The sequence below is a fragment of the Cucurbita maxima genome, unplaced genomic scaffold (genome assembly GCF_002738345.1).
Source record: "Cucurbita maxima cultivar Rimu unplaced genomic scaffold, Cmax_1.0 Cma_Scf00016, whole genome shotgun sequence".
Classification (NCBI taxonomy): Eukaryota; Viridiplantae; Streptophyta; class Magnoliopsida; order Cucurbitales; family Cucurbitaceae; genus Cucurbita; species Cucurbita maxima.
Genome location: NW_019272032.1, coordinates 3,345,181 through 3,368,434, shown reverse-complemented (window position 1 = coordinate 3,368,434; position 23,254 = coordinate 3,345,181). Strand labels below are relative to the sequence as shown.

At 35.4% G+C, this 23,254-nt stretch overlaps 4 protein-coding genes across 7 annotated transcripts; 2 read left to right on the top strand and 2 right to left on the bottom strand.

Moving 5' to 3' along the window:
* Positions 1–2,094: 2,094 nt before the first annotated feature.
* LOC111491279 (bifunctional dTDP-4-dehydrorhamnose 3,5-epimerase/dTDP-4-dehydrorhamnose reductase-like) lies at positions 2,095–8,602 on the top strand. 3 transcript variants are annotated; one of them, XM_023140118.1, is made up of 3 exons: positions 2,095–2,231; positions 7,019–7,522; positions 7,854–8,602. In XM_023140118.1, exons 2-3 carry the CDS (start codon positions 7,076–7,078, stop codon positions 8,304–8,306), a joined length of 900 nt encoding a protein of 299 aa, XP_022995886.1. In that variant the 5' UTR covers positions 2,095–2,231; positions 7,019–7,075; the 3' UTR covers positions 8,307–8,602. The 3 variants fall into 3 exon arrangements, with proteins under 3 accessions (XP_022995886.1, XP_022995885.1, XP_022995884.1); XM_023140117.1 differs by lacking the exon at positions 2,095–2,231 and having other exon boundaries at positions 6,732–7,024; positions 7,059–7,522; XM_023140116.1 differs by lacking the exon at positions 2,095–2,231 and having other exon boundaries at positions 6,733–7,522.
* LOC111491278 (homeobox protein knotted-1-like 7) lies at positions 2,231–5,243 on the top strand. Its single transcript, XM_023140115.1, has 5 exons — positions 2,231–2,612; positions 2,694–2,814; positions 4,407–4,600; positions 4,687–4,818; positions 4,914–5,243. The coding sequence occupies exons 1-5, from the start codon at positions 2,295–2,297 to the stop codon at positions 5,052–5,054; spliced, it is 906 nt and encodes a 301-aa protein (XP_022995883.1). The 5' UTR covers positions 2,231–2,294; the 3' UTR covers positions 5,055–5,243.
* Positions 8,603–8,879: 277 nt separating the features above from the next.
* LOC111491276 (molybdenum cofactor sulfurase-like) lies at positions 8,880–12,659 on the bottom strand. Its single transcript, XM_023140112.1, has 2 exons — positions 12,178–12,659; positions 8,880–10,857 (listed from the first exon to the last, which is right to left on the bottom strand). The coding sequence occupies exon 2, from the start codon at positions 10,840–10,842 to the stop codon at positions 8,944–8,946; it is 1,899 nt and encodes a 632-aa protein (XP_022995880.1). The 5' UTR covers positions 10,843–10,857; positions 12,178–12,659; the 3' UTR covers positions 8,880–8,943.
* A 1,143-nt stretch (positions 12,660–13,802) lies between these two features.
* On the bottom strand, positions 13,803–21,442 carry LOC111491275 (SPX domain-containing membrane protein At4g22990-like). 2 transcript variants are annotated; one of them, XM_023140110.1, is made up of 13 exons: positions 21,133–21,442; positions 20,919–21,003; positions 20,595–20,698; positions 20,036–20,147; positions 19,367–19,487; positions 18,433–18,744; positions 18,107–18,214; positions 17,523–17,977; positions 16,216–16,514; positions 15,607–15,782; positions 14,919–15,109; positions 14,667–14,800; positions 13,803–14,280 (listed from the first exon to the last, which is right to left on the bottom strand). In XM_023140110.1, the coding sequence occupies exons 4-13, from the start codon at positions 20,086–20,088 to the stop codon at positions 14,042–14,044; spliced, it is 2,088 nt and encodes a 695-aa protein (XP_022995878.1). In that variant the 5' UTR covers positions 20,089–20,147; positions 20,595–20,698; positions 20,919–21,003; positions 21,133–21,442; the 3' UTR covers positions 13,803–14,041. The 2 variants fall into 2 exon arrangements, with proteins under 2 accessions (XP_022995878.1, XP_022995877.1); XM_023140109.1 differs by lacking the exon at positions 20,595–20,698.
* Positions 21,443–23,254: the final 1,812 nt, after the last annotated feature.

Sequence of the window (23,254 nt, the reverse complement as noted above, 5' to 3'; positions counted from 1 at the left end):
CCCCCCCCCCCCCAATAATTCTCACTATTACTCGTTGGACAAAACCTTATTATACCCGAAATTAATTACAAACATTACACATTTTATTCAACATCAAATATGTCTCAACTCTATTTACTTAATATTTTATCATCTTAACTATTTAAATTACACCATTTCTTAGTTTAACCAAAATTGAATTTCAATTTGGATCCCTCTTTACTTGCCCACCAAATTTAAAACTCATATCATTAATATAATTGAGGGAGAGAAGTATTAAATTGGTCGATTACTACAAATGTCACACTTCCTTTTTATAAAAGCCATAACCAAATTTACTTAACCAATTGTGTGCCTTATTTATTTATTTATATTTGTATAATTGAAATCAAATCAGATTCCCAGTAAGGGTACGTATATCTTTTTGTAATAAATAAAAGTATTTTTCAAATATTATAATATTATCATCCAATATATATGGACGAAACTTTACGGTACTTCCCCTCTTTATTCTTTCATCTTTTTTAAAACAATTATAAGCTTTTTCTTTCTTTCTACTTTTGGGTTCTTTCCCTTTACAATTTATTTGGTTTAATAGTCTTATTATTATTATTATTTTCAATCAATATAATCTTTTTTTGTTTATTCATATATTAAAAACACTTAAGCCGAGTAAAAGCAATGTTTGAGAATGTCATTATAAAAGAATAAAAAATAAACTAAATTATTATGACGAAAATGTTGGAGGTTGGTCGAATTTAAATTTGGGTTCCTAAAGTCAAAGCCGTAGCACGCGATCCTAATCTAAAATACTTTTTAAAGCAAAGCCGTAGCACCCGGTCTCAAATTAAATGAATTTAATAAAATACAAATATTATTTTATATTATACAAAAATATAAAATACATCTCACAAATATTCAAGTATTCCCTCATCCGTCATCATTATTCGATGTATTTAATAATAAAATTTATTTTTTTCAACTTGTGTTATATATCCAAATTCATCAATAAAACAACAATTTAACGGCATTTTTTTTTAAACCTAAAGACTTAATTTGATAAATTTTCAAATATTTAAGAGGGAAGAATATTAAAAAAAAAAAAAAAAAAAGAATTATATATATAATTAGTATTATTTAAAAGAAAACATCACAACTAACATATCCCATCCGATTTGCGCAATTGATACTCCATCACACCGTCACAAAAATATATAAAAAAAAAAGAAAAAAGAAAAAAGCAGGGGGTGGGATGGGAGTTGATCCAACGGCCATGATGATCCCATGAAATGAAGACACCCGAAAATTCGGTTGTTGAAGGAGGTGGGGTCCACCCTCCGATACCAACTTGGCGCGTAAACGCTCCAACAGGAGTTGGTATGTGGTCATTTTGTGTGTAACCAACCGCTTCCTTAATTCTTAGTTTTTAAAAAACCAATATATATTATAAATAAAAATACATTTATTTAATTAAAAATAAAAACGCGGAAAATGGAAGAGCTTGAAGCATGCACAACCGTGACAGCTCAACTCTCACCCTTATTTTCCTTAAATCATACTTAAACTTCCATTTATTTTGCTTTACCTATTATACCATATTTTTAAGCTTTCATTTTGGTATATATATATATATATATAAATTCTCCAATTATCATGATATTTATTGAGTTTAAAAACAAATTATCCATAAAAAAAAAAAGCATATAAAACAAATATGATTTTTTGAATATTTATGTGGGAGAAAAAGCATGTGTTATTATGCAATTGGTTGGGCAATTTTTAGGTGTTTTCTTTTGAATATCTGATGTTCCCGAAACCTAACCTAATTAATTAAGAAGAAAAAAGAATTTAAAGAAGCAAACTCGAAAAAGAAAAAAAGGAATTGAAATGTGTCAGGGTGCGGGCAGCTTTATCTTTATTTATTTATTTAATTTTATTTTTTGAAATATTTGGTTCCATCTCCCTTCTTAGCAATGATTCCGTAGCCCCTCTTTTTATGAATCCCCCCTTTGGTCTCTAATACAAAACAAATTCTCTCTCCCCATTCTTCTTCTTCTTTCTTTCTTTCTTTCTTTCTTTCTTTCTTCTTTTTTCTCTGTTTGTAAAATTTTCTGAAATTCTCAGAAGTGGTGCAGAAAGTTTCGTGTCTCGGATCCCTATATACCTCCTTCACTCTCTCCTTCCTACAAGACTGTCTCTTCTCCATCACCATTTTCTATCATAAAACCCTTTTTCTTCTTCTTCTTCTTCTTCAATCAAAACTCAAAACTCCCTCACCTCCTCTTCCTTCCTTCCTTCTCTCTTTCGAGTTTCAAATGCAAGAACCTGGGTTGGGAGTGATGACTGCTGCTGCTGCTGCCGCCGCCTCTACTGCTGCCTTAAGCGGTGACGTTTCCATCTCCGGCGACAACGCCCAACTCAAGGCCGAGATTGCTACTCATCCGCTTTATGAGCAGCTTTTAGCCGCACATGTTGCTTGTCTTCGTGTTGCTACTCCGATTGACCAGCTTCCAATCATCGACGCTCAGTTGGCTCAATCGCACCACGTTTTGCGATCTTATGCCTCTCAGCAGCATCACCAACATGCCCATTCCTTATCGCCTCACGACCGCCAAGAACTCGACAATTTCCTAGTCAGTTTTTCCACTTTTTGTTTAACTTAAATATTGGTTGAGTTTGGTTTCCTTTTGTGATGCTCTTCTTTTTTTCTTCAGGCGCAGTATATGATCGTTTTGTGTTCTTTTAAAGACCAGCTTCAGCAACATGTGAGGGTTCACGCAGTGGAAGCTGTTATGGCATGCCGTGAAATTGAAAATACTCTACAAGCTCTTACAGGTATCTCACGTCAATTCCTCCAAAACAAACCCATGATTTTACTTCCAACTTTGAATGTGAAAACCTTGATATAGAACAGTATGCATGATGTTTATTGATCTAAAAAAAATTGATCCATTCGGAGAGAGAGGAAAACAACATAAAGAGGAGTATCAAGTAGTTGAGGTATATGGAGATCGGAGGTCGAAATCACTGCACCATATCAAACTAAAAAAAGGAAAAAAGGGAGCAATTTAAAAGGGCATGGGGTTTGGAGTTGAAGGCAGGCATGGAAGTGGGTGCAAAAGGGCCTACTTCTGAATACCAAGATTGTAGTTGGGAAAAGGATTGGTCTGTTGGGTTCGGTGAGGGTACCACCAATATGGGACACCAACCGATAAGTTTGCTTGCTCTCCCAACACTTGTTCCACTCTAAACAACAATAATATTCCTCTTATTATTATATAATTATTCATCTTTTTGCTTTCCAAGGATGGATAATTCATGAACCTAAGCTCCTCCTTTTCCTCTACATTTAACCTACATGATTACATTACCTTAATCACCAACTCATCATTTTCATTCAAGCTTGCATAATATTTCTGAGGATAAGAAACTTTTGAAAAAGAAGACAAATCTTTTTAGTTATATGATTAACAAAACCATCTGGTGATTGGGGGGGTTAAAGAAACTAGGCAGACAGACATATTATAATAAAGTAATCTCTTGCTTATTGATTGGTTTGCCAGTTTTAGAGCTGCCCACCTACAACCACACTGGTCCCTACATTCTCAATTTCTAAACCAGCATGGAGTTCATGATCAGTTATATTCTGCTTTCTGTGTCTCTCTTTTGAACCCTAGCATTTGTAGAATGCACAGAAACTATTCATTACTGTGCCTGCCAATGGCCGCTGCTGAGCACCTAAGGGGCTGTGGTGTAGGGTCTTGTGTGCAAAGATAAACTTTTATTTACAAGGACCCTAGGCCGCCTAAAGAACCTTGGTGGCTCATCCTGACAGCTCTTAACAAAACTAAATGCCTGCACTTTATGCAGCTTTTTTGGTCTACTAAATTTGGATCCGTTAAAAGAGAATAACACTGCATAACAATGGGTAAGCAAGTCAAACAAGTTATTATTATCATTCAAAATGTTTAGATATTAGTGTTTTTTTTTAAATGGAGATTCAAATTCTCTCTTTCTTGTCTGTAATCTACTATACAAGAAACTTAAAAATGCTTTGTTTAACTTAATCTCTACTTGGTTTTTCTTTTTACTGTAAAGTCTTTCATTATCCATCTTTTGCTCGTTGTAGTAGCGTGCATATTAATATCTAAAATTGTCATCTTATTCAAGAAATTGGGGTGGTTTTGAATTGTCACGACCTCGATTTTACATGACCAATAATGTGTGGCTTTTAATGTCAATTCCAGTCTTGTGGGGGAAGAGGTTGTTAAAAATATAATGAGATCCTTTAAGCACAGTTAGTTGTAGGATGGAACCTTAATTATTGGCACCGTCAAAGTAGTTTAGATCTTTTGCTTTTGTTGAACATTTGATGCATTTCCCATTACCAAACGTGGAAAGATGTGCTAATTTAACATGGTGTTTAGGAGTGAGCCTTGGTGAAGGAAGCGGTGCAACGATGTCAGACGACGACGACGACGACGTTCCCATCGAGTTTTCGCTTGATCAATCTGGTGGTGATGCACATGACATGATGGGGTTTGGACCGCTGCTTCCAACCGAATCGGAAAGGTCGTTGATGGAGAGGGTTCGACAAGAATTGAAGATTGAGCTAAAACAGGTCCCTTTTATATGGTCTTGCAAATGATGGGATGGTTTGTTTGGGATTTAGAAGGTGTCAAGAACGTGATGGTATTTTGGTTGCAGGGATTCAAGTCAAGAATTGAGGATGTGAGAGAGGAGATACTGAGAAAAAGAAGGGCAGGGAAGTTGCCTGGTGATACAACCACAGTATTGAAGAACTGGTGGCAGCAGCATTCCAAGTGGCCATACCCAACGGTAAGGAAAAAACCAAACCCAACCATTTCATTTGTAAACAAAGAGTTTTGAAGTTGGAATCTCTACAACATCTCGTCTTTCCTTCGCGATTGCAGGAGGACGACAAGGCGAAGCTGGTGGAGGAGACGGGGTTGCAGCTGAAACAAATAAACAATTGGTTCATCAACCAAAGGAAGAGAAACTGGCACAGCAACTCTCAATCAGTAACATCCTTGAAGTCAAAGCGCAAGAGATAAGGAAATTATATGATATGTTGTATCGTAGGTTTGGCAAAAGTATGTTCTGACAGAAAATGATGGGATTAGGTTACTGTAAAATGAGGTTAGAGAGATTATTAAGGATTGTGACACAGATTGGATTGGCTTAACATGTTGTCTTTTTTTAAGGTTGTAAATTGTTGCCTTTTTAACACATCCATTTTTACATTACTTCTGCTTTCATTTTTTGGATTTTCTCCCATATTATCCATAATTAATTTTATGAAACCAGGTATTGTTCTTATGTCATAAATGTTAATTATACGAATCTCATCATTTCTAGGTTAAAAGATTAAATATACTCACTTATATACTCTTTTCTCTTATTATATAATACCCTAATTTTTCACTTTAAATTTATTTTAGTTTTTTTTATGGAACTCAAAACAATATATTTTAAATTTCAATAATGCTTTCCTTTCACTTTTTAAAAAATATTCGGTTCAATAAAATAAACACATTTTTATTTTTGTAAAAATAAAATCCTAAGGACCGAAAAATGTCTACCCATATTTCATAGATTATTTTCAAACATAAATAACATTGATTCGTAAATATTTTTCAAAGATTTTTTGAATTTCTTTTCTAAAAAGTTTAAAAGGGTTTAGAAGTTTTTAAAATAATTAATGGCTATTAATAAAACTTTTGAAAATGGTATTTTTTATTTTTTAAAATTTTAATATATTTTTTAGATTTATTTGGAGGTGGAAAGGTATTATTGAAAATTTGGAAGTTTTTAAAAACATATTTCAACCGTATTTCAGTTAATTTAGCCATAAACGTAATACTCTGGCTAAATTGAAATAACCTTCTTCGGATTAATTGGAATGTGAAAATAAAAAAATAAAAAAAAAGAAAAAAAAATAGACAGAGACACCCTTTTGTTTTGTTCAGATTAATAAGGCATGTCTATGGACACGGCATGCGTGGGCTGTAAGGGCCCAATTATATGGGCTCCCGAGGCTGTGATGGGCCTCACATCCAGAAAATGGTCCATTCCTCATAAATTCACGTATGTCACCCTTTTTACTAAATATTTTGGATAATCAAACCCAAGATTTAACACAAATTTAAAATAACAAAGTTAGCATTTTAAGAGCGTTTAAAATGTTCAAAGAAAAAAAAAATGTTGTGAAGGTCATCCCAATGAAATAAATAGTAAATTATTTGATTTTGAATTCGACTAAAATCTTAAATATTTATAATTAAAAAAAGGGGAAGGAAAACGAGTTTGAATTTCGAAAAAAGGAAAATAGATTTTAAAATTATTAATCAAATATAAAATTTGGGATAGCTGTCTTGGAAACAAGAATGGAATATAATCCAATCATTAATTAAGACGCTACCTCGTCACTGCCACGCTGTACATCGTGCTTCTATTTACCGACACCGACAAAGCCCAATCTACTCCACCTTTTATTTTATTTTATTTTTTCTTTCAAAAACAAAATTATTAGATTTTGATTAGAGATAAAAGAACTTATTATTATTTTATTATTTTTTGTTGTAATAAATGGAGTGACACAAATTTAAAAATTAGGTAACCTTAAAAAAAAAAAAAAAAAAAAAAAAAAAAAAAAAAAAAAAAAAAAAAAAAAAAAAAAAAACACGGACTATTCTCTAGGTTTTGTTCTGTCTGAAAAAAGAAAAAATGCTGAAAAGGTTTGGAATTGTTTCAGATCGAGGAACAAACTTGTAACTTTAAGGAGAGAGGTTGCTTGAATTTTGATTTGGCAGTTAAATTTTGGAATCGGAAATTTCTTTTTCTAATTCATAAAATTCACACCCCACGTTAATTCAGCCTGAAACTGAAAGCGAAATATTAGTTTTTAATTCGCACAAAAATGTGTGTGTTTTGAGTGGGTATTCTGTGTTATATAAATCTTCAGGATTCAGATTGAAGAAGTGGTTCAATTCTCCCATTTCCTCGGAACCTCTTCTTCCTTCTTCTTCCTTCTTCTTCTTCTTCTTCTTCTTCGTCATCCTTCTCTTCTTCTTCCATGGGTATTCTCGCTGACAGTGGCTCAGGTCCTCTCAAGTTCTTGATTTACGGCCGGACCGGCTGGATTGGCGGTTTGCTTGGCCAGCTCTGTCAACAACAGGGGATCGATTTCGTGTATGGTTCCGGCCGCCTCGAGAACCGCACCTCCCTCGAGGCCGACATCGCCGCCGTGAAGCCCACCCATGTCTTCAACGCCGCCGGCGTCACCGGCCGCCCGAACGTCGACTGGTGCGAATCGCATAAGGTCGAGACCATTAGAACCAATGTGGTCGGAACCTTGAACTTGGCCGATGTGTGCCGCGAGAGAGGGTTGATCTTAATTAATTACGCCACTGGCTGCATTTTCGAGTACGATTCGGCGCATCCTCTGAATTCGGGGATTGGATTCAAGGAGGATGAAATCCCTAATTTCATTGGGTCATTTTATTCCAAGACTAAAGCCATGGTGAGCCCTAGATTTTGACTGCTTCATTGTTGTTTGATTATTGACTGATTTTGATTCTGTATGATTCGTAGATGCGTTGTGAAATTTGACTGTAGATCTATGATTACAGAGTGAATGGCTCTGTTTAGAGAAATCATAACTGAAATCAGCCATGTATGATTGTTCTTGGGGTGGAGTTTGTGAATGTTCTTTAGATCTGGATTGTTGTCTTTAGAATGTCTTGAATTTCTGTTCATTGATTTCTATTCGATGAGAATGCATCAAATATATTCCTTGAATCTGATGGGCGGATTCTACTTTCATGTTACTTTCACATTTGGGGGATTAAAAGGTGGAGGATCTGCTAAAGAACTACGAGAATGTGTGCACATTGCGCGTTAGGATGCCGATATCCTCCGACTTATCGAACCCTCGCAACTTCATCACAAAGATAACTAGATATGAGAAGGTGGTCGACATCCCGAACTCGATGACAATCTTGGATGAACTCCTGCCGATATCGATCGAAATGGCAAAAAGAAATCTCACAGGAATATGGAATTTCACGAATCCAGGAGTGGTGAGCCACAATGAGATCTTGGAGATGTACAAGCAATTCATCGACCCCAATTTGACATGGAAGAACTTCAGCCTGGAGGAGCAAGCCAAAGTGATCGTAGCTCCTCGGAGCAACAACGAGATGGATGCGACCAAGTTGAAGACCGAATTCCCGGAGCTGTTGTCCATCAAGGACTCCCTGGTCAAGCATGTCTTCAAGCCAAACCAGAAAACTTCTGCAGCTTAGAATCAATCAATCAATCAATCAATCAATCAATGGTATTTGCCTTCTCTATATATTTTTCATTTGGCATTTGGGTTCTTGAATTTCAAATATTTTCCGTGTTCGTTCCCATAGGAGGTAGACGTTAAATTATGATCCATTTTTGAATCCCATATCTACTAGTTTTTTGTTTGTTTGTTTGATGGTAAACACAATGTTGAATAAAAGTAGAGTGAAAGACGAAGATGTAGCATTTGTGGTGGTGCTTTATGAGATATGATTTCAGTTTATCTTTAATCAAGGTATCAATGTTCTTAATATTACATCAACTTTTAACTATTTAAAGCTCTTATTCTATTATTATGATGCCAATTTTAATTGCATTTTATTATTCTTCTTTATAAATTTATTAGTTGAGGAATTAACATTTAACAACATAATCATATGTTAATTTAAAAATAAATTAAATAATACTATCTTAATAAATAAATTTTCGTAGATTTTGTTTTGAAAATAGTGTGTTCTGGGCAAGAAAAAAAAAAAAAAAACCAAACTAAATGAGTGAAATTCGAAGATAAATATTGTTCTATTTCAGTAAACAAAGACTTGAATTTGAATTTCACTGAAAAGAATTGATTGAGTTCAGAAACAGGATGAAATTTCAAACTTCAATTGTGTTTTGATTAAGAGCCATATATCTCCATCTCTCCTTCTCCACAAAATCTGCATCCAGAAACCTGGAAACAAACGCCCAAACCCTGTAAACATCTTCAAAATTCGTCAAAAATCCAACGCCCGCCGACACCACTGAGATCCAACAATGTCGTTTCTCGCTTCTATCCGTTCTTTCACCCTCTTCCACCACTCTCTCTTTTCTCATTTCAAACTCCTCCTCGTTCTTCTCCGAGAAACTTATCTGCTTCAGAAATCCATTGCTCAACGATATGTTGTTCCTGTCGGCTAGTTTCTGAACCATACCTGGATCCACCTTTTCCCCTTTCCAATCGAATACGTTGAATGCGACGGCCGGTCCTCGGTTGATTTGGATTTTCGGGCCGTAGATTCTCACTAGCCCTTGCCTAAACCCTTCTTCCGCATTTGGGTGTTGGAGGTTCGTCAATGCATTTGTGAGCCAATTGATCAGGTACCTTCCCCTAATGCTTATTAATCTTAGGCCTACTGAATCTGCGTGGTCCAACCCTCTGCAGTTTATTTCCATTTCTGTGTTTGTTGATCGAGCCGATTCGAGGGGCGTCCCTATTTCGACGATTCCTGTAATTGAGAGTTCTTCCTCTTCAATTTCAGCGTCCTCTCCGATTTTAGGTAAATTTGACGACTCTGGTATAGCGAGATTTTGATTTTGTAGGCCGGGTTTTGAGATTTGTTCAGTTTTGATCTCTGTACTCTCTGGTTCTTCTGGAAATGGAAATTGTGGTGATGTTGAGATAAGGCTTATAACGCCGATACTTGAAGGTGAAGTAATTAAACTCTCTATGAATGAAACATTGGATTTCTTGATGAACAAACAGCCAAATCCTGATGGGTTTTCGCCGAAAATTTTGTAGAAAGAAGAAATTAGAAATTCGGGCTTGAACAGAGAGAGGCCTAAAGTTTCCATGTCTTTTGCTCCGAGTGCGCATGTATCTAGGCAGACATCCCAGTCATTTTCCCGAGCTATGTTCAGCCATTGATATGAATATGGAGTTCCTGTTAATCTTGACTGAAGTGGAAAAACAAATATTCCCCTTTTCGACTTCCTCTTCTTCTTTCGTTTACTCACGATTAGTCTTCTTAATTTTCCGGTGGCGAGGGTTAGATTTGGCCATAAGAACTCAGCTGAGCTGATTCTAGCTCCTTTCTTCTTAGAGCTTTCTACCATCAATTCAACTGCCTCGCTCTTGTGATCATAAACTGTGACCAAATTTCTATTGTACTGAAAAGGGTAAGTGTCAGCCAGAAGTTTGAAGGCTGATGATTGATTGGCTGTGAATACCATAGCGTAATCATCTTCTGATAAATTCATAAACCTCATGATTCTACTTCTGATTCTGGACTCAAATTCTGATTCTTGACCACAATTCCCCACCTGGGTATTTGGTTTCACTGATCTATGGGAGATGTTGAAGAAAGGCGATCCCGGGGAATGCAGAAACGGAGGAGGGGAACCTGATGGAGAAGAAGAATATGCAGCAGCTGTAGCCATTGGGAAACTTTGCTGTTGAGCATAGGAAAAGAGACACTGGCCATTGTAATCTAGACAGACATGTTTGGAGAGGGCAAGATGATTGTATTCATCAGCTCGGATTTGATCGATCTGTTGTGTGTCCGGGTACAGAGGGTATGCTCTAATGAAGTAAGTAAACGCATCGTTTAGTGAAGGAATTGATTCGTGGTCGGAGAAGCGAGCATTTGGGTGAAGAGACGTTTGTGTCGCTCCATGAAAGTCGTATGCAGGAGTTGAAGCTAATGGCAGGGAAGAATCAGGAAGACCAAGAAACAGAGGTCGACAGCAGCCTCGAAGGCAGGCCTTCGAGGCCTCTCTAATACAAGGAGATTGCATATTCTGAAGTTTGATCTGCTTGGAACATAGATAAAAGGAAGCAAACTTTTTGGTCAAATAATTTAATTGTCACAACCACCTTCTGATGCAGACCAAACTACCTATCTCATTAATATGGAATATCAAAATTCAAACAAAGAAATCGTTGGATTTGTGGCTGTGGTTGTCGACATTGATGTAGAAGAAGATGGAATCTTGTCGAAACACAAGATGACAAGCAGAAGAAGGTAAGTTGGAAAGCTTGGTGATGGATGGCTCTTTCATGGTGGGCTCAAGAATTCGCTTCTTTTCAAATATCAGTCTGGAAATTGGAAAAATATCAGAGGGAGAACAAGAAGAATGGTCAATTTCAAATTCTTATGTTATCAACGCGTTCAATACGACATGTCGTATTCGTTAAGTTGTTTGATTATCACATCACAAGCTTGAACAGAACATAAAAGACACAAATTATAGCTTCTTTTTCTTAAGACTTTGGACAATATGATGATATATCCGGAACCTTTTTGACCAACGAAAAGTCTAAGATATTTGTATGGAATTATTGCCTTTCTATATCAATTTCAAGCTAATTTCAACTTTTTTTTTTTTTTTTTTTTAGGGCAACTAGTAGTTATACCATTTGTGTTGGACCTTCTTGATTAAGGTCGACCTTCTTAAATAGTGTCATACCATTATATGAAATGTCAAAAGTCTCTTTTTAGTTCGTGTTCGTAATAAATACGATTAGGGGTGTAGTTGTAAAGAGGGTCCATGTTCATCCCTAGAAGACAGGGCACCATCCCATCCCATTCCAGCAATAACTCACTCACTGCTATCAATATACATTTAGGTGTTTAAGCATGGAGAGAGGAGAAGCATTACGTAGCAGCCAAGTAACAATTTTGGACAAAGTAATCGTTAGTGTTAAAGAGTATCAGAGGGATATAGATATCAACTCTTGTCTTGTGCCGCCAAGCCAACGCCTAGTGCCCAGGGAACAACAACATGACTACAGACACACCTCATCGACGTTCTAGTAATTCTTCTGCGTCTCTATCAACTAGTTTCTGATCTTCAAGTCCCCAAAATGATAAGTTTATTGAATTTGTTAAAAGGGTCCTTCTCGCTCATAAAAAGTAAAGTAAAGGAAGTGTTCAGTATATGATGTTTGTCCTAGGAAATATGATGCATTTATTAGACATTTTGGTAGACACGGTGTGTGTTGACATCACCTCATCCTAATAAGAAAAGTTGCGGAAAAGGGCGAATGGAGTCGAGATACTTGAACACAAATCCTTGAAGGTGCAAATATGAAAGAAATTTGAGAAAAAGAAAAGGTACTCGTATTTGTACCTGCTACAACTACTCAACAAGAGAAGCTCCAAAGAAGAAGAGTGCTGGATTGAAGGTAGTTTGGGGGTTGGAGGAAGAAGGCTGTTGATGTTTTGATGGATAAACAAGTTGAAAGCAAAGCAAAACCAGACGAAGGGCAACTCTCCTTTGGCAGGACATGAGAGAAAGAGACATGCCTGCCTGCCAAATGAGAGAAGCCCTTCCCCTAGTTGGCTTAGTAGTATTACCTAACAATAATAATAATAACAATAATGTAAAAGCATATGCAGCGCCACGACTGAGTGAGCTTTTTATAGGGAAACTCAAAAACAATATTGGATCATCAGCATATGCCATTGGATATCCTTTTCTTTCCCCACGCATTATTCCCATTCCTTCCATCGATATACATTTGAGCTTCCCTTTTCTCTTCCATATAACAACAGAACATCTTTTATAGATTCTTCCGGCTCTTCACCCTAATGATTTCGACCCATCATCCTTCTCAACTCCCTCTCCCTCTCCCACAGCAAAAATAAAAAAGAAAATGAAGGGGAAAAGATGCCATATTCCTTACTTCACAACTAAAACTGGATATCCTATGTCATATTCCTCTTCCCTTTTCTTCCTTCTCTAAATTATCATTTTTTCTTCAAACTTGAAAACTATCTTATTTTGCTTCTAAAAATGCTTTGGGTATTATCAAACAGATTTGTTACTTAAGTTCATTTTTATGTTTATAATTAGACCACTCTCAAAATACACCTGAAGGGTATGCTTCTATAAATTTACCTCCATTATTATTACTTAATGTGATGGGCTTTAGTGGGAGGTGATATGAATATTAGCCACTTGGATTCCACATATTTATTGGAAATAATATAATCGAAGGAAACGGAAAGAGATTACTTGATATAAGTTTTCTTAAATTGGTTATTTAGTTAATTTGAGTCTTCACTCTTTTATATAACTACTTTTTAAATGTAAGTCTAGAAGTTTAGAACATTAATAAAAATACATTTTTTTACTTCAATAGTATTTGAAGATAAAGATTGAAGATTCGAGTTTGATATATACTCCGTTTCTGATAATTAAACATATGACAGAAGTGTAAGAGTCGGTTCCAGAAGAATCATGAAAAGTGGAGCCATCAACAACCCATAAAGAATCCACTTCTAAAACCCTATATTCGGACCGTGCCCAAAATATTGATCACATCCATCTAATTCTTCGATCCCCACGATTCAATTGTGCGATGTTGCATTAATTCACGAATGTAACACTTATTTATGTAAATAAAACGTGCAATCTTTTAAACCAACTACAAATTTTCAGTAGTACAAGTACAATTCAGCAGAAAGACTGTCCCTCCCTTGCAAGACCCAAAAGTAAATTTCCTAGCATTGGATGAGATTACAGTTTGCAGTCCCTACACTTATTGTAGCTGAACCCACAGGAAAGGAATGGAGATTCACTCCCTCTTTTGCCAACTAAATTTGGACCATTCGTTTGCATTTCCTATTTACAACTCACTCAACTTAAATGAGTGGTCCAAAATCTTTCAGCTTTTCCAATAAACAGGGCATTAAGGCATGTGGATGGGAGAAGAACAATAAACTTCAGTCAAAATCTCACAAATTGGCGACTTACTGACAAATCATTTCTACTTATTTTCAGAGACCAAAGCCTCTCTATCCCACATGCAAAATAAGAAACAAGCATTCCATGTACGTTGAGGAGCAGGGCCAAAATATGAGAGCAATAAATCCAAAATCCAATAGATGTTCTAAACGAGATAATTCCGGGCAAGACATTGAAGAAGGAATGGACACGGTGAAAAGAATTAAGGATTTTGATGGATAGAAGAAACCTAATGCTATCACTATCAGTATAGAGAGTTGTATGTGTAGCAGGTAGAAACAATGGAGACTACACAAATAAGGAGAGAGGGAATGAGAGTAACGTTCAAGAGCCTACTTCGGCCCAAATAACCAGCAAGGGTTATAGTTCCATCTGCAATCACTCGTGCAATAGTCCCGGCTTCAGTTGATAGCAATCCACCATTATAGGTTCCACGCGAGAGCCGAGATGACATGACTCGGGAGAGAAGTGCCAGGTTCACACCTGTGTAAGACATGATCAAAAGCAAAATTGTGTCATTAACAGAAGAAAATAAGAATAAGAATCATCCTTTGATTTCCTCAAGGATAAAGCTTGACGTGGTTCACTACAATGAAAATAACAATCCTAAACCAAAAAGATAACATATAATCCTAATAAGATGCATGAGTTTCCAGAGGCCGAGTTCAGTAAGTAACTTTTGACATTTCGTGGATTCATTGTTTTCTCTTATTGGACACCAATCCCTTTCATGTTCTGTTTTTCTGGAACGCTTTAAATAGTAATCAGCAACTTTATAGCCACAATCAAATATCATTAGAAGCGGAAGAACATTTTGAATTAATTAGAAGTGTTCTTAAATTGCGGTCAACTTTCAGTAAACTCCTCACCTTCAAGCACTTCTGCCGCCACGAACATGATAAGTCCAGAGCCAACATATTGAACCACAGAGTATGGAATTATTACATTGAAGCTTAAGAGGATGCCTATCAAGACGATAATTTCAGAAACCAATAGTATTTGCCTGCAAGGTAGATATTGAAATCAAATACGTAAGAGAGAGAAGTTACCAAAGAGATAACTTGAAAAATCGAGGGAAGGAAAACTTAATACATTTTCCCCATATCCCATTGAAGTATTACCTGTCTTCAAACATGTTGCTAATGTAACTACCGACAAGGATATTTACTGGGAGAACTGTCAGGCCAAGGCAAGCCAGAAAAATTGCCACAGAGCTTGTGGACCAACCAAAGTAGTATGTGGTAACAACACTAGACTCCGAAAGTAGAATTTCCATTGCATATTTGAGCATGAAATATATCAACAATTGAACCTGTAGACATCAAATCTTCATTTAAAATATGATGACATGCAAACTCAAAAAGAAAAGGTGTCATTTAAAACAAAAGTGTCATTTACAACAGTAGCTAGATTGCTATATGTCCTTAGGACGTGAACACATTGTTCAGTTGTAATATCCCAAGGGAATTATTAACAGTTCCAATGTCGGTTTTATCCATATCCGTTTCGGACAGAGTGTGGCAATTTGTTGAGAGCATTTTAAAGTAGCAGATTTCCGCTGACAGCATTATTCAGCAGGTATTCAAATTTCATGTCCGTAAATAAAACTAGATTGTCACCAAAAGTTAAGCCACAAACTCAAAAATTCACTGAAAACCATTGTTGGCATGAAAAGACGGGCACTTTAGTCACCCAATTTCCATTACTTGATTCAAATTATCTCAAGGCTAACACCAAATTATCAATCATGCAATTTAATGATAATGAACGATGTGAAAACCCAAGTACTCTCTAGACTACAGCAGATACCTTAACAGAAGGAGTGAGTAATCTATAAGCTGAACTCATAGAAGTCACTGGTAGGCGAGATTCCTCAGCAGCTTCTTCACTGTCATCAACTTCTGGGTCATCTTCATCTGATGGCTTCTCCAGTGAAGTAATAAGCAATGGTTGGTGAAGACCTTTCTCAAGTGTGTCGTTTTGAGCTGTTCATTGAAATTGACAACATATATAAAAGTTAGCATGTTTTGACAATGTGTGAAATAATTGATTTAGCTGAGAGACCTAAGACAAAAAATTGAAGGTTTAAGTACTTGGTGAAGCACAGTGACCTATTAAATACAAACGTAACTGTTAAAGGTCTAAACTTGCAATTTAACTTAAAATAAATTATTATCCTTCAAAAGAAAAGTGCAATTAGATGTCCTAGTGAAGCAATGGAAAGTTTCAATTGAACCAGATAAAATTTATTCTTCCTTTGCAAAAAAAACACATCAAGGCAACTGGTGGACGCAATAACAAACGCGCACTTGACCTTACCATATGGAAGTGCCCACCAAAAAAAAAAAATGATAAATAAAAATGTAATGCCATTCATGTGAACATTTATCAGGTTAAACAATTAACACATAAAATTACCTTGACTTGATTCCTGTTGAGTATTTTCTTCATTTTCCCGTGAAGGTTCACGAAATGAGATACACAACCATACTAGATATATTAGCCAAGCCACAGCCATAACCCAACCAGGCAAAGTGTTTTGATTAAAAGTTAGCTTGTAAATCTTAAACTTCGTTTGAAGTAATCCGGCAAGAGCTGGTCCACAAGCCATTCCTAGAGCACTGGCACTAACAAAGCCTGCAGATGCTTGCATGCGAATTTTTAGTGGCACACAGTCACTGATATAACGTCTATTAACAGCCCGAGCAGAACCTAATCTGCATTAGAAAAATACAGTTCTGTCAAACGTCATAAATACTTGTTAAGATCTCCCGACACTGCTTTGACCCCACTAAAGACACCAGGGAGAGTTCAAAGTCAGTTCTAGATTTTCGAGTCTCCTCAGAATATTTGTGCCACACCAATATACCAAGATAGTGTCAACCATTTCAAAAAAGACTATTTCTCATTTCATGTAAGCTATAGCAAAGTCTTTATATTTTGAAGACGGCAAGTAACCTTGAGCTTAAACTGGATTCTGAATTTTCCTATTTTCTTAAGGTAGATAAGACTGATGAAGTAAATTTCCATGATTAGGCCAAATCCATGGTAAAACGAGGAGAACCCTCCAGTATCTCTAATTCTTTTAATTTATTAAGTCCAAAAGCTCCTTAACACAATCAAGGCCTGGCTATTTAGACTTGCCAGAAAATGGAACTGACAAATATTAAAGCACTAATGATTAAATTAACTAAACATTACTAAAATGATTAACTCAACCAAAACAAGTCAACGTTTATTATTTATTTCCTACACCAAATTTAAGATCAAAACTGCACATCAGCTGAGAGACACTAGAAACCTTAGATTATGGGCAGTGCATATCAGCTGAGAGACATTAGCAACCTTAGACTATGGGCACTCAGATACCATCGAGAAATGGGAAAGTATGTCTAAATGGAATGGCCCATATATGAAATAACAAATAATTTAGGGCAATTCGGAGAAGTCATTTTCTCATTGGTTCTGATTAGTGACATGCCTGGTAGAAATTTTGGAGAGGTGCAGACACATGGAGTCAATGGTCATATGAGGTTCTGAATGCAAAAGAAAAAGACATCCCCAAAGGGCAGTTCATATGGACCTCTAAAGCACGTTGAGCATTAATTTATGATGAGAAAGAAAAAACGTAGACATCATATGAGCTGTATTCTAATTAACTATACAGTAAAGAAATAAATAGTGATAAAAGAATAAAATAAGAAGATAAAAAAGAGATTACCTACCCACAGCAAAGACGCCCAATCAAAAGAACCCAGAGTGATTGAAGATCATAAGCAAGAGCATATAAGAGGTTCCCGAAAAAGAGAGCAACACTGCTAAATATTAGAGGTCTGAAGTAAGATCTGTTTGACCATGCACTAAAGTAAACTGATGAGAACACTTGTGCAACTGCCATTGCTCCAATTACAATACCACATACAGTTGCTGCAGCTCCAAGGCTCATGGAGTAGTCATCGGCTGTTGGGACCACAATATATGTATTGACCATGTACAGGAAGGTATTCGCTAAGTTCAAGAAAAGAGACATGAAGTGATAATTGCTATCATCCACTTGTTCTTCAACGGGAGCAGGCAATTCTTCTCGCATAATGAGGGCATGTTGAGCCAAAAAGTTTAGGAAGTTTGTTGAGTTACTTAACCTGTCCACAGCAGCTTTAATTGAATCGACTACAGGATCCTGCATGTGGGAATCCGAATAAATAATATAGCTGAAGTAACCTTTCGACTACTGCTACATTAGTAGGGAAAGGCTATGGGAAGCATTGACAACTAAAGCAAGTAGCAACAAAATGAGTGTACTACCAACCTGGAGAGGGATAACAGGCTGATCATATATTGATAGATAGCTTCTTCCTTGACGGTCCTGGAGTTCATGCAAGTTACGTGATATGGCTCCAACAACAGCTCCTATTCCCTACAAGTTCATTTCAAGCGGGTGAAATACTATTTGGGTAATAAAAATGAAGCTTACAAGTTACTCCACCTGTACTTACTACATATACAAAAAAAATCAGACATACGGCTTAGAATCTAGAACAATATAAAATGTTCCAAGACATCACATCTGAAGTCCCTTAAAGACTATTAATGAGACAAGATTACAAAAATCAGCATCAGAAAATAACAGATTACCACATGTTTGAAAACTTGCTGCAGTTGGGAGTATGGATGGTTGGCACGTGTTTTGACATAGTAATCAGTAAATCTATAGCCAAACCGCTTATCAAACTTTTTCAGTATTTTACGCAGACCAATTGCATTTATCTCAACAAAATATAGAAGCTTTAAAAGATCCTGGCCTGCTACTCTGTAAGCTTCTCGCAATTCAGTTATCTGGGATATTTCAGGTTCTTCTTGAAGAGCATCAAGCCGTTCATCAAGCTTGGCTATACGGCTTGCAATAAGGCCTTGTTGCTCCAGCAGAAAAAGTACGATTTTCTCAATCTGATTTTGTCAAAAAATGCATTTCACAGTTGTTAGTAGATGAAAGCATAACTTAGATTAACACAACCTCATAATATAGAAATATGCAGTTCCAAAGCAGCAAAGAAACAGGAAAGTGATTTTTAGCTCAGAAAATTATGAAAAAAACCTGCATTTATGATTTGTAATCTTAAAAGTATTCCACCACGTCAATTAGAAGAAAATGTGTGGTGCATGGTCGAATACGTGCATCTTACTATATAAACACACAATTACAAAGAGAGATGGGGAATATTTACCGAGTCTCCTACACAATTATTTGCAATTTGCTTCTTGTCATGTACGTAAGGTTTATATACTCGAGTGTGTGCGTATGTTAAAATTGATGATATGATATACCTCGTTCAGTTCTTTTGAGCTTACAACATAAAGTACAATAATCAAATAAAATTTAAAAATTCCTAATCCGAATACTTAAATTAGAATTCAGGATTTAAAATATGAACCATCATCTACTATGCAAGACAATAAATTAATAACAAATTTTCAGGTGACAAGCATGACAAAGAAATTATCTGCATACACCATCACTTATCAAAGCATTAATTAATTTTTCACAAGAAAATGGATGAGAAATACACACCTGGTTGTCCAGCATTCTTGAAAAATCCTTGAGAACGTGCCGACGATCTTGTGTTCCAACTTCCATTTGTTGAGCATATTGTTTTACCTTCTTCTTCATAAGCTTATAGTTGATGTAATATCTGCACAAAAACAAAAATATGAAACAAAACAATAGCAGCAAAAGCTTATAATTCAGAACATAAAAAATGGTAAAAGTATCACGCACATAAAATTCCAAATCATATTTAGAAAGTATATTTAACGTCTTTTTTCTTCCCTTCTAAAACGAAATAACAAAAGAAAATTCATATTCCATTTTAATCAATCTATTTTAGCTGTATTCTTAACTCAACTTCTTACTTCACATTTATGAAGGTATAGTCCTAATGATGAATTTATGGCTATTGTTCGAGTAAAATGCAACTCTAGCCAATGACCATTGGTTTAGTTCTTATAAGTATTCGAGAGAGTAATGACCAAAGAGACTATGACTGAACTCAAGCACATTATTAATCCAAGATTCTGCATAAATGGTTGACTTATATTAATATAATAGAACTCCACATAGGAAGTAAAGAGTATCATTATGCAGACATCTTTCCCTTTGATTAAAAGAAGGGTTGCTGGCATACTCCTCAAACAAGAGAACTGGAATAATGCAAAACAAATATTGGTGTATCACGCTTACCCTTGCCATTCTTCAAGTTGTCTTTCCTTTAACTTCTTTCCAAAGGCAACCATCTCTTGATTTGTAAAAGCTTGGTACTTAGAATCAGGCCTTGAATACACAGAGATACAGTCTGCAAGAAGAACAAGAATTTATTAATATCATCACATGGTGACATGTCTATTTTAGTAGCATTAGTTTCTTAAACTCGTCCCAACAATGGATGAGACTATCACTTTTTCCCCTGTAACAAACTGACAAACCATCAGCATCCTTATGCTAAAACATTGAATATATAGAGCATACATATCAAAATAGTTTAATTCACTCACAAAAATTTATATACATTTGATAAACAATGGACATGTCTTATAGATACATGGGCCTAACTAGTCAATTCTATATCCATCTTATAATTATAGAAAAAGAAAACTTATAGATACATGAGCCTAACTAGTCAGCTCTAAAGATACATCAAGGATCAAATACTCTCCATTTTATAATTAGACAAATACAAAATTTTATCATCAAGTAACAGGGGAAAAGGTTGAAATACATGATTGTAGATGCGTTTACTTACTAGCTCATATTCCTAGACAGAGTTCCTAAAGAAGTTCTCATTCATTTCGATTGATAGTATGGAAGAGAAATCCAATGAACATTATTTTTTTCGCTGCCAAAACACTAGAAGGTGCAGGCTCGTTCATTAACAACAATAACAGAGTACTCAAACCGACGAAACGAGGGGGGGAAGATAAAAGATAAACACCGCGCCTACAGCGAAATTGGTTTTCTACTTTCGCCTGCCTTGCAAGTTATCAGCAATCAAACATTCCACGAGCTCTGACGAGATATTGTTACAAATAAAAGTAAAACAAAAGAGAGAAAGCGAGAGAAGGCATACCGGAGAGAGAAATAAAAATCTCTGGAATTCGGATTCAGAAACAGCTTCAGACGAAATGGAAGCTTGTATGACCGTCAACGAACTTCTACAAATGGAAACAAAACGAAATCAAGTAAAGGACGGAAGCAAGATGCGTTTCGTAGAAAGAAAAAAAAAAAATAATATCCAGAAGCAAGCAAAAGGAGGTAATGGCGGCAAAGGACGAAACGCATACCTGAAAGATGGATCGAGAGACACAAGCCCAAAATCGCAGAACAGGATCCTTTTCGAATAGACTTGATTTAGTTTTGATACTCTTAGTTTCCGTCGATACAGAAATCTGAGGAAAATGGCGAATGAAGAGGAGAAATTCTTGGTAAAAAGAAAACCACCGGGATGGGGATGGTATGCTCTGGGTGTCACGGCGGTGGCTTCTTCCGTCAGAAATAATTAGGCGCCACGAATCTGGTCTCTACTTATATCGATTTGTAAACTCACGGTTCTTATTTTTATTTGTTTATTAATCATAAACGTGCACAAGAACTCCTAAAATTTTCAACCAATTATTTATATCATTACTGAATCATTGCAACTTAGGTCAATTATGGATTGACTGGTAAATAATTGGAATTATTTGTTATTAACATCGTATATTATGAAAATCTCCCTAAGTTTTTTTAAACAAAATACACGAGTTTTGCAATTGGGTTATTTAAAAAAAAAAAAAAATAAATCCAAATCCACAACTTGCAAGAAGTCGCTATCACTCTCTTTTATCTAATTATTTTATGAATTGGGATTCTAAAATTCTAACCAGAACATGCTTCATTTTCCTCCATTCCTTTTTATACTCCTTTATTCACATTTCAAGATGCTTCATAATCACAAATCTGATTTTATCTTTTTGTTTGTTCGTATTCCTTTTAAATAACAGTATATATATAATTAAAAAAAAAAAAAATTAAACAGTATTATATTTTGGCAGTCAAGTCAAGTACCATAACATTTTCCTGTCACTTCGGCCCTACAAATAATGAATTGGAAGCCTCCATTGTGGACGGATCACTTTGGTGACCACATATTTTGTTGGGCGATAGTACAACAGTGAGTCAATTCACTTTATTTCATCATATTCCCAAATCTCATCTACCACTCGGATTCCCTCCATGAACAGTTGCTTATATTATCATTGGATACTGGGAGGGTACTAACTAGAAAATATAATTTAATTATTTTTTAATTCTATTGTCAGCGCCATCTCCATTCCTTTCTCCAGTTCAGTGACAATCCACCCCAAACCAATTTTATTTTTAATTAACGCCTCCATCTTTCTTTTTATTTAGTTGCTTTATTTGTTATTCGTTTATAAATCCAAAACTCTATTTTATTATATGCTTAGTATGTGAACTAAAAGTATTAGATCTCCTTAAACTGTCAATGCAATTTTGGCAAAATTATTTATATTGAAAATAATTTTAATGTTTATTCACATTTTAAATCTATTCTTCTCATAATTCAATTTCCCCCGTTTTTTTTTTTTTCTTTTTTAAGAAGCATTAATTTCATTATTCTCTCATTATTGTCATTAAATTTTTCACCAATCTTACCTTTTAAATTAGGAAACTACATTAACATATTTACATAATATTTATTTTTCATATATGTCGAGATGAGGAGTGTACATCATAGCAATAACAATTAAAAAATTAGAGATTACAATATCATTTTAATTCTTATAATTTAAATTTATTTTTTAATCTCTATAATTTTAAATTTTAGTTTTCATATTTTTCATTAATCCTAGAATCAGTCTTTACTATTATTATTATTATTATTTTTTTTTTGCTAAAAAGAGAATTAAAAAGCTGGAGAGAGAGAGAGAGGATCTAGAGAATCACATGGCGACAAATATGCGAGTTCGTAGGATCATACGTGGAAGACAGGTGGCCGATCAAAGTTGACCAAGTGGAAAGCCACCGCAAAGTCAGATCTGTGAATGGTGGACCACAGAAGACACCTGTACCGAAACGATTCGTTTTTATCGAACACGGCGTACGACAATATGCCACGCGGGAGGGGAGTAGCACCTCCATTTATTTAATATTAAAAATTGGAAGACAGAAGGAAAAAGGGAAGAAGATGGGCAAAAGACCATCACAGGTCGTAAGAACCAGAATAAAAGAATCGCAGAAAAAAAACAGAATAAAAGAACATGTACTGATCCACTTTTTGCTCCTCTTCTTTTATCTTCACCCTAATTATTTCTTTAAATATATATTTATTTATTTTGAAAAATATACGTCAACATTTTGAATTCCCTCATTTTTTGTCACTTTTTTTTTTTTTTTTTTTAGTTA